General features: G+C 42.8%; 1 protein-coding gene across 6 annotated transcripts in view; it reads right to left on the minus strand.

The window, feature by feature from the left end:
- Positions 1-18,516, minus strand: part of FNDC3B (fibronectin type III domain containing 3B) — a 359,057-nt gene that overhangs the window by 39,320 nt on the left and 301,221 nt on the right. For all 6 annotated transcript variants that reach the window (XM_045502967.1, XM_045502966.1, XM_045502964.1 and 3 more), the window contains 6 exons: positions 16,288-16,406; positions 14,485-14,590; positions 13,413-13,585; positions 11,281-11,394; positions 10,808-10,957; positions 6,647-6,927 (listed from right to left, as the gene is read on the minus strand). In XM_045502967.1, the coding sequence (XP_045358923.1) occupies positions 6,647-6,927; positions 10,808-10,957; positions 11,281-11,394; positions 13,413-13,585; positions 14,485-14,590; positions 16,288-16,406 (943 nt within the window). The remainder of the gene's footprint in view (positions 1-6,646; positions 6,928-10,807; positions 10,958-11,280; positions 11,395-13,412; positions 13,586-14,484; positions 14,591-16,287; positions 16,407-18,516) is intronic.

Raw genomic sequence — 18,516 nt, forward strand, 5'->3', positions numbered from 1 at the left:
CTAATTCCAGTGAGAGCTCACTAAGGACTAATGAGCAGAACCACCACTGACTTGAACAATTCCAAAGAATTCACCTCAGAAGAAACAGATTTTCAAGTTTTATTAGATTAATTACAATCTACCCCAAACCCAAACTTGAGCAGTTTTCTCTCTAGCTGAAGTAACCTGTTAATCTTGAAATTTATCAGTTTCTGAAACCGTAAGCTCTGCAAATTAAGTATAAGGGCAATGGAACTTTGCCTTCCAATCTAGGGAGGTGACAATGTAAGTCTTGATAAACTCTATCTTGGCCAGGCTGATATGAAAAATCTCAAGTGCCCAGGAGTCTGTAATACCCAAAAGTATACTGATAATACTGATCAAATAAATTCAATTCAGAAGCAAATTCCTTACAGCTTTTGATTGAAAATCCACTAAAAATATCTACTAGTTCTAGATGCTAAATACATTCCTGCCTCAGAAGCTCATAGCCCTCCACAATGCCCTTTATATATACATATACACACACACACTCAAGTTTCTGGCACTTCATACATTGTAAGAAAAATGACTTTCAAAACAAACCTTCCTCAGCTGGGGAAGGTGACTTCTCAGTCATAATAAGCCATCCCAGTAGTCGGGATGTCTCGAGTGTGAGGGTGGGGGCAATGAGGGGAGCAAGGAAGAGTCGGGGCAGGAGAGGCCTGGGAGCCAAAGATACTTTTTATCCCCCATCCCTCCCCCACAGTCTACATCTAATTCTCTAAGAAGACAGAAACGCAAAAGAAGGGAATGATCATCAGATGAGTTGTGTAAGAATATAAAATAGTAGCTGAAATAAAGGAACTCCCTTTGAGGGGTTGATGCGTTGAGAGCAGAGTGATTCAGAAGAGGGCTTCCTGGAAGGGTGGCCTGAGCTGGCTCAGATCTGTCCCTTCCACTAAGCTACTTCTCCTGACAGCTCCTGGGGTATGTCTGCTGCCATTCTGTCTCCAAGCACTTAGATCCGCCTTTGACAGGCAAGAAAACCTAACATGTCTCCCACTGCTAAGAAATGATGCCAGATCCCCACAGACACCTCTTCCTCTATTCTGGTCACAACCCACCTTCCTGCTCTTTTTTTCCCTACCAAACATTAGCAACACACAAGTTATTGAGTGCTGACTTATTGTGTGTCAGGTCCTATATGAGTGCCTGGAATCTTCTCTAAGACAGACAGGTAGCTCAAGTTATTATCCCCATTTTACAGATCAGAAAACGGAGGCACAGAGAGCTTAAATAACTTGTCAGAGGTCACAGAGACCTATGCAAGGGACCGAGGACTGAAGTCAAGCTGTTTGATTCCAGTCTGCTACTTCTGAACTACTTAGAATTTGCTCCTAATAAAGTCCACCTCATCTTGTTAGAATGATTTATGATTCACTTTTTGACAGGCTAATGTAGTGCTTGACCTACAGTGAGGACTCAATAGATGTTATTTTTCGTCACTGTTCTACCTAGCGAAAGGAGCATAAATGAGTGTAACAAACAAATCTACCTTAAGTTTTAGTTGTTTGGTAGCTTGGTATGAGTCAGACGATAATGAGGTTGCCAAAAAAAGTAATCTTAGGCAACCTTACTAACCGCTCAATATGGAGAACATGTAAGGTGACAGTCTTGTGAGCCAGTCATCCAGACCATTCAGAGGTCTGGGCACTGCTCTTATTAAAGAGTCCGTCAAGAGGCAGAACTCACCCGATCAAGAGGATGGAGGAGGTTACAGGAAACCCAATAATAAAGACAGATTTGAATGAAGTGAGGATGGTTAAGTAGAAGAAGAGACACTATACGAAAATGATGTCTAGACCTCCTCAGCCCTACTAAACTGAAGTCTACAGGAATGGGGCTCAGACTTCTGTATTTTGCAAAAGCTGTCCAGGTGATTCTTATATACATCAACATTCCATTCTGCTCTAGGGAAGAGGTTCTTCTTTTAAAAATAATTTTTTTTTTTTTTTTTACATTTATTCATTTTTGAGAGACAGAGAGAGACACAGCACAAGTGGGGAAGGGACAGAGAGAGAGAGGGAGACACGGAATCTGAAGCAGGCTCCAGGTTCTGAGCTGTCAGCACAGAGCCTGACACAGGACTTGAACTCACAAACCGCGAGATCATGACCTGAGCCGAAGTCGGACGCTTAACCGACTGAATCACCCAGGTGCCCCATCTAGGGAAGAGGTTCTTAAACTTTAACATGCATCAAAATCTCCTGAGGGGTAATTAAAGCGAGTGCCAGGCCTTACCCATAGAGTTTCTGATTCAGTAGGTCTAGAGAAGTGCCTGATGGTTTGTATTTTATTTTACCAAGATTTACTCACCAGGCCATCTTTTCTCTCTCTGCTCGCAGAGACTAAGACACCATGTGTCAAAAGAAAGCTATGTCTCTGTTTTCAATAACATTTTCTTTTCCTCAAACCAAAACACAAACTCCATACCAAACTCAGTTCTAAGCTTAAAAGTAATGCCTTTAAAAACAGCATTGCAGTTCCAACTAAACCCCATAGGGGGTGTCAGTCAGCCAATGGGTGCTTTTGTAAGCACCCAAACCCTTCTCTGCGTCAGTAGGTTTGCTTACAGAGGTGCACTTTTCTGTCTGGCAAAACAGAGAAAGACAAACTCAGTGTGAGAACAGAGTGTAACTGCTGACGGTTTAAAAAAAAAAAACAAAAAAAACAAAACAAAAAACCCAAACAAACAAAAGAAACAAGTCCTATCTCCCAGCCCCATGGCCTGCTTAAAATGTTTCATTCCACGCTTTTGTCTAGAACATCATGATCTGTTCATTTATATTTTAACCAATTTATGGAACAGAAAAAGGTGAGGTAAAAGTTGACTGGACTGAAATTATACCCTTAGTCACTTGAAATACTCATTTTGTACTTCATCATAATTATTGTGATTGTGTTTTTGAAACATATAAAGAACAAGACTGTGGGTTGGTCAGACTTCTACAATAAGGTACCCAATTATGTACTATAGAAACTAGCATAAAGTTGCATAAAAAAAGATCTTAAATGGGAATAATGACCTTAATATCTTAACTCGGAAACAACCCATTTATTTATTGCTCAGCCAGCAAGGACAGGCTAACTCTTTGGTGGACCAGGTAGGGTGAGTACAACTACATCCAAAGATTCACCTTTCCTAAGTCATGCCCTTCTCATGCAATCTGTCTAAAACGGTATCTTCGAAACTTCCCTATAAGGTTAAAAAGGGACCTTTCACATTCAGCTCACTATATTAGCCTTACATGTTAATACTGAACTGTTTATGCTATATCCATTAAATACTTTTTAAATAGTCCTGAAGTTTTACTATCCAAATCTTTTTTTTTCCCCTAAGATTTCATTTTTAAGTAATCTCTCCACCCAACATTGGGCTCGAACTCACAATCCCAAGATCAAGAGTTGCCTGCCCCACCGACTAAGCCAGCTGGGCACCCCCAATCTAAACTCATTCTTCCATAGTCCTTCCATTACTAAACCATTTTGTGTTCTCCAAAATAGAATTATTCGGGGGCGCCTGGGTGGCTCGGTCAAGCGCCTGACTCTTGATCTTGGCTCAGGCCATGGTCTCGTGGTTGGTGAGATCGAGTCCCATGTCGGGCTCTCTCTCTCTCCCCACTCTCAAAATAAATAAACAAACTTAAAAAAAATAATAAAATAGAACTATTCTATGAGATACTTTTAAACATGTGGAAGTTTGTTTGATAATTTCCACTGTAAATTTGATCATTAATCAAAGATTCCCTGTATCTGTTCCTTCACTAAGTCTGTGAGTTCTAGGTTTCCTTCTAGAAGTCATCTGACTGTATGTTGAGTAGTAAGAGCCAGCATTCCTCCCTTATCATCCTTCCACAAATCTTAAAGTTTACAGTTGGCACAATGTCTGGAACAAAATTCACAGGCTAATATTTTGCCCTAAAAGGCTTTCATGATTTCTGATCTAAAACCATCAGGACTGACCTGAGGACTTGATTCCACTCTGGGGTAGATATGCGTGTGGATCAGAATGGACACAAAACCATTCAGTGAGTCCCTGAACCAGTGTGGCTTTTTCCTTGTTTTTCTTTTGGCCCTGAGGGATTAAGGTCAGGCAGTATTCGGCACAGCTGGGGAATGACATTCACTTAGTCATTTTACCCCACGATCCAGCTCACAGCAAGGCTTCCTTAGAGTATCATCATTGGGGAAATTCCCTGAAGTCAAGGTCTGAGTTTAGTCATCTCTGGATTTCCTCCCCACCTGGTTAGAGTGCTCTAGACACAACAGGCACTTAGCATTCAGTTGGCAAACAAGAGTGAAGACTGTTTTTTTGAGAATGGCTAAAAGGCTAAAAACGAAAGAACGCCTTCGGCCTGCCTCTTGTCTTTGTAAGTCATATCCCCCTTTATTTAGTTTCTGTCTCAAGTCCCATTTCGAACCATCCTGATCATCCGGGACCCTGGGTCTTCCTCTCTGAAACACCAACAGGATTCTGTACACTGTGCTGTTTTCAGCCCGTGATGTCACAATAGCCTACTACGTATGCTACTGTTGCTATTTGAGTGCCCCTCAACTCTGTGAGTGCTCTGAGGGCAAGGCCAGTCTATCACTGTTTTATAGGCCCACAGTGTATATAATGCTGTGCCCCAAAGAGATTTTTTAAAATAATGAAAGACTAAAAAAGTGAACAATGCCCCCTTGTCATTGTTTTGAAAAGTAAAATAAATCTAGTTGTATAAATTAGACAAAACAGATTTGGTAAGAAAGAAAAAGAATAAAGGTGATATGATCTGGCAAGATGGGGCTTTTGTATCTTTGAGTGCATTAGCTGATTTCTTTCTTCAGCTTCTGGGAATATAAAAAAGGTAGTCTGTCAGACCACAGAACGAGAAAACACAGTAGAAAAAAAATAAATGAGATGATACATCCTTTTCTAGCAGCAAGTTTGTTAGCCCGTCTTTCACTCCCTTCATCCTACCCCAAGAAGAACCACTTTTGCTGGATGGCAGGATTGATGATGACTGAAATTGCAATGCATACTTACTGCACACCTAATATGTGCTGTTGGCTTCTAAGCATTTAATATTTGTGTATTAACGCCTTACAATATGCTTATGAAGGAAAGAATCTTGTCCTCATTTTATGGAAAAAAGAAACTGAAACACAGAGATGGTAAGTAACCCTCCTAAAGATATAGCTGATGACCTGAATCTGAATCTATACATTTCCCTCCTCAAGAAACATTTACAAACATTCCTTGGCTTACAATGGGGTTACAAGTCAACAAACCCATTATAAGATGGAAATATTACAATTCAAAAATGCATTTAATACACCTAACCTATTGAACACTGTAGCTTAGCTTAGCCAATTTAAACACTTAACATTAGCCTACAGTTGGGCAAAATCCTCTAACACAAAGCCTATTTTATAATAAAGTACTGACTCTTTCCTAAAATATACTGAATACCGGACTGAAAGTGAAAACCTGAATGGCTGTGTGGGCACAGAGTGGTCGTGAGCACATCGGTTGTTGACCCTACTGACCGCGTGGCTGACCGGGCGCCGTGGCTCACTGCCACTGCCCAGCGTCAGGAGTGACAGCTTCACATCATGTAAGCCCCAGCCCAGGAGATGATCAAAACTCAGTTCCTACTGATTTGTGTATCGCTTTCACACCACTGTAAATCAGGACTGTCTGTAACCTGACCAAGGGTTAGAGGGCACACGTGAGTAACCACAGACGGTTCCTGTGCTCCTCTTACGCTAGTCGTGCACTTTTCGTCTTGAGGGAGTTGAGGCAACTTGGAGACGGAGCTAAATAATTTGAAATTTTAAGAGGCTGTGTTGGAGAAAAAGATGGAAGGTGAGGTGCCTGGCTGGGAGAGGACTCCAGGGGAAAGAAAGAATGCAGATGCCAACTGAGCTTTGCTGAGTAATGTGTAATGTAACTTTTTCCTCTGGTCCCTTGTGAAAGGCTGAGTAAAAAGCTACATCACAAATGCTTTGTAACATTGTGTCTGCTTTGGGGAATGAAAAGAATGGTGGAACCCAGCTTCAGAGGTGGGCAAGTCCACAGAGAGGACAGAGGGCGCCCACAGAGTGACATGAGTCACAGTCAAAGTATAAGGAAAAGTGGTTGCTAAGAGACCAAGAGGGAGGAACTAATTTAAAGCAGTAGGTGAAATTCTCCCTCGAGGGTTACGAATTGTATAAATTTGTAACAGACTCACAAAGTACAAAGCAATACATGCTTTAAAGCTGTATTTTTCATTTACGGGGCGCCTGGGTGGCTCAGTCGGTTAAGTGTCTGACTTCAGCTCAGGTCATCATCTCACAGTTTGTGGGTTCGAGCCCGAGCCCGGAGTCTGGGCTCTGTGCTGACAGCTCAGAGCCTGGAGCCTGCTTCGGATTCTGTGTCTCCCTCTCTCTCTGCCCTTCCCCTGCTCACACCCTATCTCTCAAAATTGAATAAATGTTAAAAAAAAAACAAAAACAAAAAGCTATATCTGCATTTAGTACTCTTAAATATATTAATTAAGAAGGATTAGAATTCAGTCATTTGGCCTTTAGAACCTGAAAGGTCTATAGCTCCAAGTGCTGATGTGTTCATGCAGCTCTATTTCTGCTTCCCTGCACTCACCGATAGGTGGTTTCTGGAAGGAGGTCTTTTATAACATGGGTGGTGGTATTGCCCACGGTGATGCTAGTGTCTCCAAGGTCAATATTGTAAGCGAGGATTTCAGATCCATTATTGCACGGCTCTTCCCAGTTCAGTACAAGGCACACAAAAGGTGAATCAGGGTAGGCATTGAGGGTCTCCTCCTCCAGAACACAGAGAGTGGAGACAGGGTCAGGGGCAGATGCTGGTGTCTGGCAAAGGACAAGCTCACTATACGGTCCTGCTCCAGCTTGATTGACAGCCTAAAAAGACAACAGCAAGACAAAGTCCACATTACCCCACCGTAAATTCTGAAGCCTCCGTGTTAGGCGCTGTTACAGAAATCTGACGTTAATACACAGTTTACTTCTAGAAACACAGGTAGAAAGAAATCTCAGAAAACGTTCGCTTTAATGACCACTTTCCAAAAAACCGCCAAAGACACCTTCTCTGTTAATATAGCAGAAGATAATATCACCATCGTCACCTTTTATAAAACATAACTTTAAAACAACACTTTGTATTTGCCTGGCCCACTTCAGGCTATATATGGTCCTGTGGCGGTGGACACTAAATGGCCAGTCTTCTTCTAGTCTTTTCCATGTGCACGAGTAACTCCTATCCATGGCCACTCTGACTCTATCACCTCCTAGTCTCCCCCTCACTTACTCTGCTCCAGCCACACTGGCTTCCTTGCTGTTCCACGGGGACACCAAGTCTGCTCCCACCTCAGGGCCTTCGCAAATTGCTGCCCCTCCTGTCCCGGAACCTTTTCCCTAGACATCTGCACAGCTTGCTCAAGCATCTTCACGTCTTCTCTCAAGTGCTGCCTTACAGTGAGCCCTCTCTGGACACCATGTTTAAATCTGCGGTCACCTTACCCCACCCTCACCCCCTGTGATCCTCATTTCCTATTTCCCTTCTTTATTTTTCATCACCACGTTTATCACCACCATGAGAACGTAAGTTGCATAAAGGTAAAGTTGTCTGTTTGGCTCACTGTTGTATCCCCCAACAGCTAGAACAGCGTCTGATACAGAGTATGTGCTCAATAAATGTTGTTAAACTTGTATTTTTTTCCCTTTAAAAACATTTAGCAGCCTCCTTACAAAAGCGAATGCACTCTAAACTCTAGTTCTCATTTAATTCATAGGAGAGTTTAGAAGGACAAATTAGAGAACTAAACAAAAGTAGTCTGAGCTCTTAAAGGTTCAAAACAAAAGTTACAACACTTAGGTACTACTGTTAATCTCAAAGAAGTTCAGAGCATCCATTTGCTAACAAACCACTTGTGAAACTCTACTGTAATATTTTCTCATATCTACTTCTATTTCATGACAATACTCCAACTCTCTTTTTTGGTAAAATTTTAATGTCATGATTTACTTTAAGAATATACATAGAGATTTCATTCCTTAAGACAAATTTATCACAGGGGCGGAAAAATAAGACATCATGAAGCTCCATGTTCATATCAACCATGTACCAGAAGGAAAACACGCAGCTTTTAGAGTTGCAGCTTAGTTCAAGTCTTGATTCCATTATTTACTAACTGTGCAGTTAGTAGGCATACACATATGTATGCATGTTGTGTGATCTTAGGCAAATTAGGATCTTCTGAGCCTGTTTCCTGAGATGTAAAATGGAGACAGCAACACCTAATTCATAGGATCATTGTAAAGATTAAATTGGTCAACATGAAAAATCCTGGCCGTTAGCCAGTGCATCCCTTCTGGGGAAGGCCAGAACAAAAGAGCATTTTCTTTTCTGTTAAAAAAACAAAACAAACAACTTTCCTTAAATTTTGAACTAATTTTAGATTTACAGAAACGTTGTAAAAATAGTACAAAGAAACTTGTGTGTATCTCTCACCTTTCATTCCCTAATGTTAACACCTTATACAACTAGAGATCAAAACCACAAAACTAATATTGATATAATACTATTAACTACATACCGATCTGATTCAAACCTTACTAATTTCTCCAGCAATGTTCTTTTTCTATTCCAGGATCCCACTCTGGATCCCATATTCTTTTACCACCTTCATTTCATAAGAAATGTTTTCTTGATTTACGCTACTTATTATGACCAGTTTTCAAAAAAAAAAAATACAAATAATTTGGAAGATCTCTCTCTCTCTCTATTTATTTATTTATTTGGGGGCAGGAGAGAGAGAGAGAGAGAGAGCGCGCGAGCGCTCCCCAGGCTTGATCTTGTAAACCCTGAGATCATGACCTGAGCTGAAATCAAGAGTTGGACACTGAACCAAAGGAGCCACCCAGGAGCCCCTCAGAAGAATCTTTTAATAAAATAAATAAAAGCATGTCTCTAATATATAGTATGTCTCATGTGAACAGTACTATTTTGGTACTTGTTAACTAAAATACCCTTAAGGAAGCATATCAAAGTGCAAAAATTCTTGAGCAAAACAAGAAATGTTTTACCCAATTTTTATAAAACACTATATAAGTATTACAACGATTTAATTTTAAGATGCCAAATATTCAAAAAACGATTTGTCTGACTTTGCAGTGTGTTAAATAAAATTAATTCATGAAAATAATTCATATTTGGCCTACATGTGCCAAGTAAGTCAATTTAGGTTGAGGAGATCCCTTTCCTGACAAGACGGTACTTCTTGTGCATAGTGATGGTGGTCTGAAAAGAACTACCCCCTTCACAGGGTCTGATTCATTTTATGACAAACAAGTATGGACATCTAAAAATGTTTTCTACTCCTCACTTTCAAACCAAGGAGGCAAGATTCTTATGCAGGCTCTATTCCTACTCTAGTCAATGTATGTTTTAAAATGCCATTTGGGGGAGTCAGTGCTAAGTGACAGCATATACCCTGAAGGGGAAAAAAGAAGATCATTTTCAGGAGAGACCCAAAACTCAAAAAGCACAGTGAATTTTTTTTCCTGTGGTGGCAGACAGTTCTTTATTTATATCCTGCCTTGTTCCAAAAACAGGAGTGTAGCACATATTTTATAACCTTTTCCCAATGACTCAGCACTGCTATTATAAAGATCAGATAATGTGCCGTGACCCTGAGTCACTGACGAGTTAATTATGTCCCAGGTGCTCCATTCAAGAAGGAAGGAACGTGTATAACAAAAGAGTTTAATCAGAATGTTTATGAAAAAGCAGCCTTCAGAATTTAATGGAGAAGCTTCAGTTGATCTGGAAAATTAATTTATGAAGGGAATATTTTCTCCAAAGAGGTCAGAGACACCGATATGTTCATGGACTTGTAATCAGCAATTTGATTCATGACTTAAATCAGGTGGAAACCTAAATCTGGCATCGCTGCCTTTTTATCTACTTAAATCTAAACATGTGTGAAGACAGAGTTCTCCAAGGTCAAGAACCACATCTGACTAATCTTGGTATCTCTCCTCTTGATCAGCCTGTTCACCCTTTTGATTCTGGCACAAAGTGGTGCTCAAACTATGTTACCAAACAAATGGAAAGAAATGGACAAAGAACCCTGTTTTCTAAGGACAATTAAGGCTTTACAACGGGGAAAAAATAATCACTTTTCCAAGTCAATAAAAGTAAACTCATGACTACTGTCACTTTTAGGGGTTAGGCTAAGAAGCCAACTGTTCTTCATGTTACTCTATTTGTAACCAGCCTTGTTAATAAATGGTCACTGAGAAATGGGAGGTGGATCCTGTCATCTAATGCAACCTAGTTCAAATCACTCTAATGTTTGTTTCTGGCTCCATTTAACAACGGGCATACACGTCTTGTGTCTTTTGCCAGTCTTAAGCATCTGTCCCACTGAAACATGCATCTCAGGGGAATTCACAGAGAAGGAACCTTCCCTAAGGAGCTGTGACTGACCCCTCGGCCCTGGATTTGGTCACTTGATTCAGTGAGTTCACAGACAGGACACAAGGGTGGAAAAAAGGAGAGTGGTGCAGAATTGGATTTTGTCCTTCTGCTACAGGACCTCCCAGAGAAGCAGATATTAATTATAAGACCAAAACAATTCAATTTATTTTCATTTAAAAGGACTCTTCATTCCGTATCATCCGTCTTGATAGTCTCCATCACAAGCCTTTGGGTCACTGCCCCAGAGTCCTTCATGGAACACGTGGGTCTATGAGGAACATCGGAGTCATGTCAACCTACCTGTAGTCTACAGCAATATTGTGCAGCGGGCAACAGGTCCCTTATCTCAAAGCCGGTATCTGTCCCGTGATAAATGAGTTCTAAGGATTCTTCATCTTCTCCCCATTCCAACCTGTACTCTGAGATGTCGGCACCAGAGCTTTCTGGACTCTGGAAAGCAGAGATTTAAGTAGTTAATTTCACCGAGAAGGAAAATCCCATGATGTTTGTGCTCAACTAACTAAACTTAGGGAAACAGAGCAACACGCCCCTGGGTATTTCAAATACATGGAAGAGAAAGGCATGAAAGAGGTACTCGATTTCCTCTCAACAAATTTCCACAACTCCAAGCGATAGAAGCAAGCGCCAAGAGAGATTAATGTGTAAAATCACCTACATGTGAATTATAGCTTTGTAGGTTCCTCGTAACTTGCATTTGGGGGCAGATAAAGTACAAGAAACAGAAATCGATGCAGAACACGTGCCTGACTTACCTCCCAACTCACTAGGACACATCCATCAGGCGTAAAAGAAATACAAGGTGCTTTGCACTGTCCAGGAGGCCCTGCAGCAGTGGTAATTTCTGAGACATCAGAATAGGGGCCATACTGAAAGGGAAGAACACACACATGCCTGTATGTATAGTGTGAACACACACGTGTGTGTTCACACACAAGCTTATAACCAAATAAGGGCTAGACAGACTAACACCATCATCAGTACAACTGGTTAAAAAATATTGCCTAAAGGTTTTCACTTCCAACTGAATGTGCATAAGGTTTCTTCCTCCATACACTCTCTGAGGGGTAGATGTCTATTATGTATGTATTATTTCTTTTTATTCAAAAGAAATTTATTTATTTATTATTCTTTTTATTCCCTTTATTGTGCCATCAGAAACAAAACCATGCTGATTTTTGACACAACATGGCATTCTGTTTCAACATGTCTCCCAGGACAGCAAAGAAAACTAAGTCAAAGATAACTAAGTCAGATGTACACTGCAGCTTAATTTTTAGCACACAAAAATTGACTCGAAATTGGTTATCCAATTCTGTGAGCCGTCAGCACAGAGCCAGATGTGGGGCTTGAACTCATGAATCACGAGACTGTGACCTGAGCCAAAATCAGATGCTTAACCGACTGAGCCACCCAGGCGCCCTGGGTAACTTTCAATGTAACAGGAATAAATTAAGGCTGATGATAATATTTTTAGATGATAAATTAGATGATAAATTAGATAAATTAGATGATGAAAAATTTCTTCTTTGACAGAAAGTAAAACTCGGAGCATCAGAGTGGCATATTTATCTTTGTTATGGCAGAGATGCCCTGCACAGCTGACAGGGAAAAGAGCAAAAACACCAGTAAAACATTTTCTGCAGCATCTGTGGTCATCACCTGCCACTGCTTTTTAATTATGTAAGCTCAGGTGCATCAGCTTTCTTATCTTCTCATCAAAACATTGTTATTGGTTAGATCCCCTCTGGTTGTCGTCGTCTTTTTTTTTTTTTTTTTTAATTTAGATAGTTGTACTGTGTCTGAATTTCTTTCCTAGCTGGGAATTAGAAGGAATCCAGCTCCTGCTAAAGGTTTGAGATGCTACTTCAGACCAAGTGTTTTCACAGTGTGGCCAACAGGAAATAGACTGGACACCCACGCATGTTCCTCTGCCAGGCTTGCACAGGGCTACCGAGAACGAGAGAAAATCACCAACTTCATGCTGCTCTCAGTTGTGCTTTCTTATTTTTAAAAATCCCATCAATTAATTATATCTACTTATTTACATGGAACCCATCTGTACAAATCACGAGTATACCTGGCAGTGGGGAGGGGTACAGCAGCAGCCTGCACCAGAAAGACAGTTTCTGGTTACCTTGTTCTCATCATGAATCCCACCCCCCCCCCAAACCCACATTACTCTGCGATTTAAAATAGGGGTGTAATCTAGGGGCTCAGTCAGTTGAGTGTCTGACTTCAGCTCAGGTCATCATCTCGTGGTTTACAGGCTCGAGCCCCACATCGGGCTCTGTGCTGGCAGCTTGGAGCCTGGAGCCTGCTTCGTGGGTTCTGTTTCCCTTTCTGACCCTCCTTTGAACGTGGTCTGTCTCTCTCTCTCTCTCGCTCTCAAAAATAAATAAAACATTGAAAATAAAATAAATACAATATGGGTATAATCTAGACACAGACTTCCAATCTATGATGGGCTGAGAAGAGTTCTCCGGTCTTCATTTGAAACAAAACAAAAACCAGAAGCTGGCCTCCCTGACCTCTACCCCACTCCAGTTCTAAAAACTGACCTGAGATATTGCTGCGTATAGAAGGGCAAGGCTTCTATAGTTGGGTAAGAAGGAAATTGTTTTGAAAACCACCCAAAATAGCTAAAGGGTGATGTTCTTTCTTAGTAACCTTGAACTCTTTCTTAACAGAATGATTTGAAGACAGAAATTTCTAATGCTGGGTCAATATGAAGTCACAACAATGTATCAATTCAGAAATGAGATTCACATACCCTTCTTTAATGGCTACCAAGGCTGGATAGATACTGCTGAGGAATTTCGGCGGGGAGGATACGGAAGTGTCAGCACCTTGGTATTCTGGTTATGGTGCACAAGCCTGTACTCACCCCTCCGTCATTCAGAGCCCTCACCCGGAAACGATACACAGTTCCGGGGAGCAGGTTGCCCACGGTGCACTCGAGCTCTGGCCCATGGTACACCTCCGAAGCCACATCCTCGGGTTCCGTCATCTCCACACTGTACTCCGAGACCTCACAGCCACTTTCTGAGGCAGGAACGTCTGGGAATGGAGAACGCTTTTCATCTTAGAACATTTTTATGCTTCCAGTTGAGCAGCTCACACCTGGTTTCCCACAAGGTTTGTAACACATCGTGTGGGCGGCTGGTCCTCAGTATCTCCCCTACAAAAAGGAACCCTCCCCTCCCCCCAAAAGAAAAGCGATACGGAAGAAAAAGTTTCTGAAGGATGTTATCCGTACTTTCCAAACTACATCTAAGCACATTCAATTACTTCAACAAAATAATCTGGAAACAACAGAACCCCTTGGCAAATGTCTACACTGTAAGACAAGGAAGAAACGGAGGGAGAAAATCTTCTAACTTAAAACCAAAGGCCACGTTAAATCAAGATAAATGACCCAAGGTTGGCACAATATTTTATGACGTTGTAGACACGAGTAGTGGCAAAAAAACAGTCTGATGGAGTTCTGCAGGTTTGTATTTGCGAGTTTACATGCTGCAAACTGCTGTCACAACAGGAAATGCTTGTACAGCTCAAATCCATACTGCAAAGTGCCAGGGCCCACATGTGACAAAAGACGAGGAGAATCAGAGGTTACCTTACGAACCTCGCTTTAATCTCTACATTGCACGCAACTTTGCTTTTGTGAATAGAGTTGAAAAACTCCTGGGAAAGACTGGCTGCTGTGCAAGATTTTCTAGGCAAGTGTCCTCCGAAGGACAGAGAATGCCCAGTGAGCGTAGCTCCCTCAGGATGAGCGACGGCGTGCCGCAGAACACAAACCCAAGCCAACACACATCAGACAGACAGCGGACAATTTCAACAGGAAGGACTACGGTCGTTAGCAGACTGCCAACTTAATCACAAAGCATGAAATCTCCAATTCCATCTCCGGTTGTCCCAACCGTCAATGTCAACGTGAAGATTTGTTCACTCACCCCACTCTAAGTGGACTTCTTTGTGCTTTGGTCTACCCAAAACCCTCGGTGGTCGACACTGACCTGGTGCAATGCTTAGTGTGCGAGCAGGGAGACTTTCAGAGCACTGCAGGAGAAACACCGGAGAGAACCATCTCTTAGTTACTGTGAATTCACCAGACTTCTACATCCCAGGCAGATCCTACCCTGTAACTGAACATGCTGCCCAAAGGGGATCACACGGTGAATGTGCACACTTGATTTCTGTGCAGAAGGGTCTTCTCTCGTGTGCGTGTCAGGCGTGAACATACACTGCATGTGGCACCGGTAAAAATGCTTATTTATGAAGTCAGATTCGTAGCCACGGGTTGTGTATTCTAAGCACACAACTGCTTTCCTTTAAGCCAAAATTAGAGCGATCTGTCGTGAGGACAGAAGAGAACACAAAACAACAGCTGGATGACATTTTTAAATGGTGCTATAAACGGTGAAACCATCCACATACGGGGGCAGAAGAGCAAATAAATTCAGTATTAATCAACTGAGTCTGACATTAACCGGCAGGTTCTTTTAATGCTAAAATAAGCGGGCCTCCTTTTAGGAGCTGATTGTGCAAGGCTGGGGATGTGGAAGTCGACTGTCTGCAAGAGGAGAAAACAAGGTGCAACTCTGCAGCTTGGCCAGACTCCTCCCTTTTCCCCGAGAAGAAGTGCTGCAGGGGAGAGGTACCCTGGACACCTCACACAGGAGGTGCCTGCTGACCCTCTGGGGCCTGGATGTGGGGACAGCCCACCCAGGGAAGCACTACAGAGAGCTCTGGCGCTGGACGGTGGTCTAACTGGACCTTCTTTTCACAGTCTGTCTATGTGGGTAGCCTAAACATCACGGCACTGCTATCCTTGCGGGAAAAAGAAAAACACAGGACACCAGTGGAGGTGTGCTGACTGCTGACCGCAAAGCCAGGCACCCTAATGGCAAGTCTTCTTGAGAAACATAAACCCAGCACAGGGCTATAAGCTACCGTCTCTCACTATTAATGGTTTCAAACCATGATGTGAAACATCCCTACGATGAAAATGGCTTTTTACCATCTTGCCTTTCATTCATTTCTGAATGCGCGTTACAGCCAGTTAGTATCTGATTTCTAGCGCACTCCCTGTGTGTTTCTGAGGTTATTTTAAGCCTATGAGAACCCTGTGTGGTTGAAACCAAGGCTCCTGACATGTTAGCCGATCTCAGGTCAAGTAAAGAGCGGAGAGCAAGGGATATGCTGCTGCCTACAGGTGTGTAAGTTGGGCACTGCACAACTGCAATGGTGTCACTCAGCTCAGTCGTCATAGATTTGTGTGGTTTTTCCAGCAGATGGCAGTAAAGCACCTTGGGGAAGGCGCATCCCCTGTTCTCACAAAACTGCCAGGTTTGGTAACAGCAGAGCTGTGCAGGAGGTCACGTCTTTTTGACCCTGAATTCTATGCTTTTCTAGCACTGCAATAACTCAGGTTCTTCTTATTTAGCGAGACGAATTCCGGACAACACTCAATTTTCAACCGTCACCTGGGATCATGCCAAAGTCTTCCGAGAAATAACTAAGTGACAAATGCGCCTTGACAATTCCACAGTTTAGCTGAGAATCACCCGGGCCTATCTTTCATGTCCTCCGAAAACGCAACTGGAAAAAACTCTTGTTTTCATTTCCTGATGTGACCCCGTGGCAGGCTGTGCTGTGACGATGCATTCTAAGAGAGTAATTGTCTCGTGATGTTACAGAGTGGCTGTCTGAACCCGACCCAAGAGGTTTTCCTTTCGCGCCACGGCAAAACCGACCTGACTGTGTCCACCAGTACTGATGCAGCACGCTCGGAGTTTGTACAAAGTGCCTGGTTTCAAGTGGGTGAAAGTGTATTCTGTAGCCGATCCGCTGTATGCCACCTCCCACTGGCTCGCTGTAAAACAAGACTCGTGTGTGAGTTTGTGCCTCCTGCAAACGCGGAACAGTAGCAGCCATTCCTGAGGGGAACAAGCTCTAAGCGGTTTCCGTGAAAACCAGCATCTATTTTCTTTTTTTTTCTTTTTTTAAATAGCCAAGGGCCCTCTCTCCCTTCCCTTCCCAAAGTTAAATATTTAAAATGACACGGAGTCATTTTTCATACTTAGTACTGCAGGCTAGACTACTTAATACCACCATTATTATATTTGCTGACTATGAGGTTCAGATGCTGGAAACCACAGAAACCCGTCGTTGGCACGGGGGGGGGGGGGAAGGGGGTGGGCGGAAACGGAGACAGAGCACGGGGTCAAGCCAGCTGTGGGATGGTTGTGGTGAGAGAAGGCCTTGGGGGCCAGCTGGGTAGGGGAAGGCTGCCCAGCCAGGAGGCTCCTGGTCAGTCTGGGACATGCTCAAGAGTCCCTCCTGCTCTCACGTGCTGGAGGGCACGGGGGGGTGAAATCTCTCCCCATCACGCACAGAGTCCTTTGGGGAAAAGCCTGCCGTCTTCACAGAGCTCACGTAAGAGACAAAAATGGCTGGGAGGGTGACGAATTAAAGATGAAGCACTCAGGTGACCTAGTTATCTGGCCACTTCTCGGGACTAAAGAAAGTAAGCAGGGCTGCTGAAGGCTGCAGCAGTCTGACTGCCTGGTAAGGCTGACGCCACCAGGGACAAAGCATCGGGGGCTGCTTCCCCCGGCCGCCCGCCCGCCCGCCTCGCAAATCTGGGCTGCTGCAGGCTTCCCTCCTCTGTGTCGCTCTCCTTACAGAGCCACACGTCTGGGGGACTATTTCACCAAGGCCTTCTCTCCATGAAGTTGTTTCCAGGAAAATATTTTTCCCCATTACCCAAGACACTTTACTAAAGTAAGTTTCCCTCGGCCACTTATTAGGACAGATTTACAATGAAGTCACAGGCACCAGGGCCGTGGGGGCTGTGGGTGGACACTAAAAAGCGTTATTAGGACATCGCTGGCTAGAAACCTGGGAAGAGGCACATGCGAACAGGGATGACTGACAAGATTCAATTAATCACCCACTTTATGTGCTGGCAAAGCTGTTAACTTTCAGTAGAGAACGGCGTCTAGTTTGATTTGATATCATCAGTGGTCAAGAGAGTCACGAAAATGGAAAACATGCTTTCACAAGGAGCCACGGCAGACACCTGACTTCTCTCTTCGGTAGGTTTTTGTAACGTAAAAAACTAAATCAAATTTTTAGCCGAGAAGAGGACTTTATGATGAGAACAGCTGTGCCCACCTCAAAGCATTCTTACGTTCTTAGTTCAAAATAGAAGCGGACCAGCTCGAAAACCAGAGCTCCAGGTGGTCACCGCAAGTAGAGGGTAAAAAAGCAGCCCACGCCTGCCCGGCTTGTTCGCAAAAGTCACTGTTATGAATGGTTACGGGGATTATCAGAATGGCGAGACAGGTCGTTTTAAAAGTTCTGATGGCTATATTTTTTTTCTATTAAAGCCTAATGAGTTTTATTAGAAAAAAAAGATCGAGTATGTTTAAAGGCACTTCTTAAGGAATCTGATCTTTAACACTGTACTACTTTAATCCACATAGTACACAAGTGATGACAGTCTGACTCGGACGTCACAAAGATGGAAAGACATTTGCTAAACTTGTCAGGAAAGTGGGACTGTGACACTGTCACTCTCTCCCGATAATACGATGTTTTGTTTGCCATCGCTGTATGTGGGAACTTGTCGATTACCAAACTCGTCTGCTCTCTCCACCTTATCCTTCCTGCTGATTGCTTCTGACACTCCCTCTGCTCGTAAGAATTTTCAGCGAAAGTGTGCCAAGACAGGGGATGAAAATTTAATTATTCGATTAATTAGGACCTCTGGCTTAAAGAAAGGACACGGAACATTTAAAAACATGATAAAAATGTACATTTCAAGCATACCCTGATCCCTGATGCTATGTGTAAAAGAGAAAACTGTAAGTATGTGATTACGGTCTATTTGTTGTAATGGCACTATCGTTAGAATTGACGGCTTCCCTCTATTAGCATACAGATGTTTTAGGACGTTAGAAAGTAGAGGTTGGTACTGG

This window comes from Leopardus geoffroyi, chromosome C2 (assembly GCF_018350155.1).
Source record: "Leopardus geoffroyi isolate Oge1 chromosome C2, O.geoffroyi_Oge1_pat1.0, whole genome shotgun sequence".
In the NCBI taxonomy this organism is placed as follows: Eukaryota; Metazoa; Chordata; class Mammalia; order Carnivora; family Felidae; genus Leopardus; species Leopardus geoffroyi.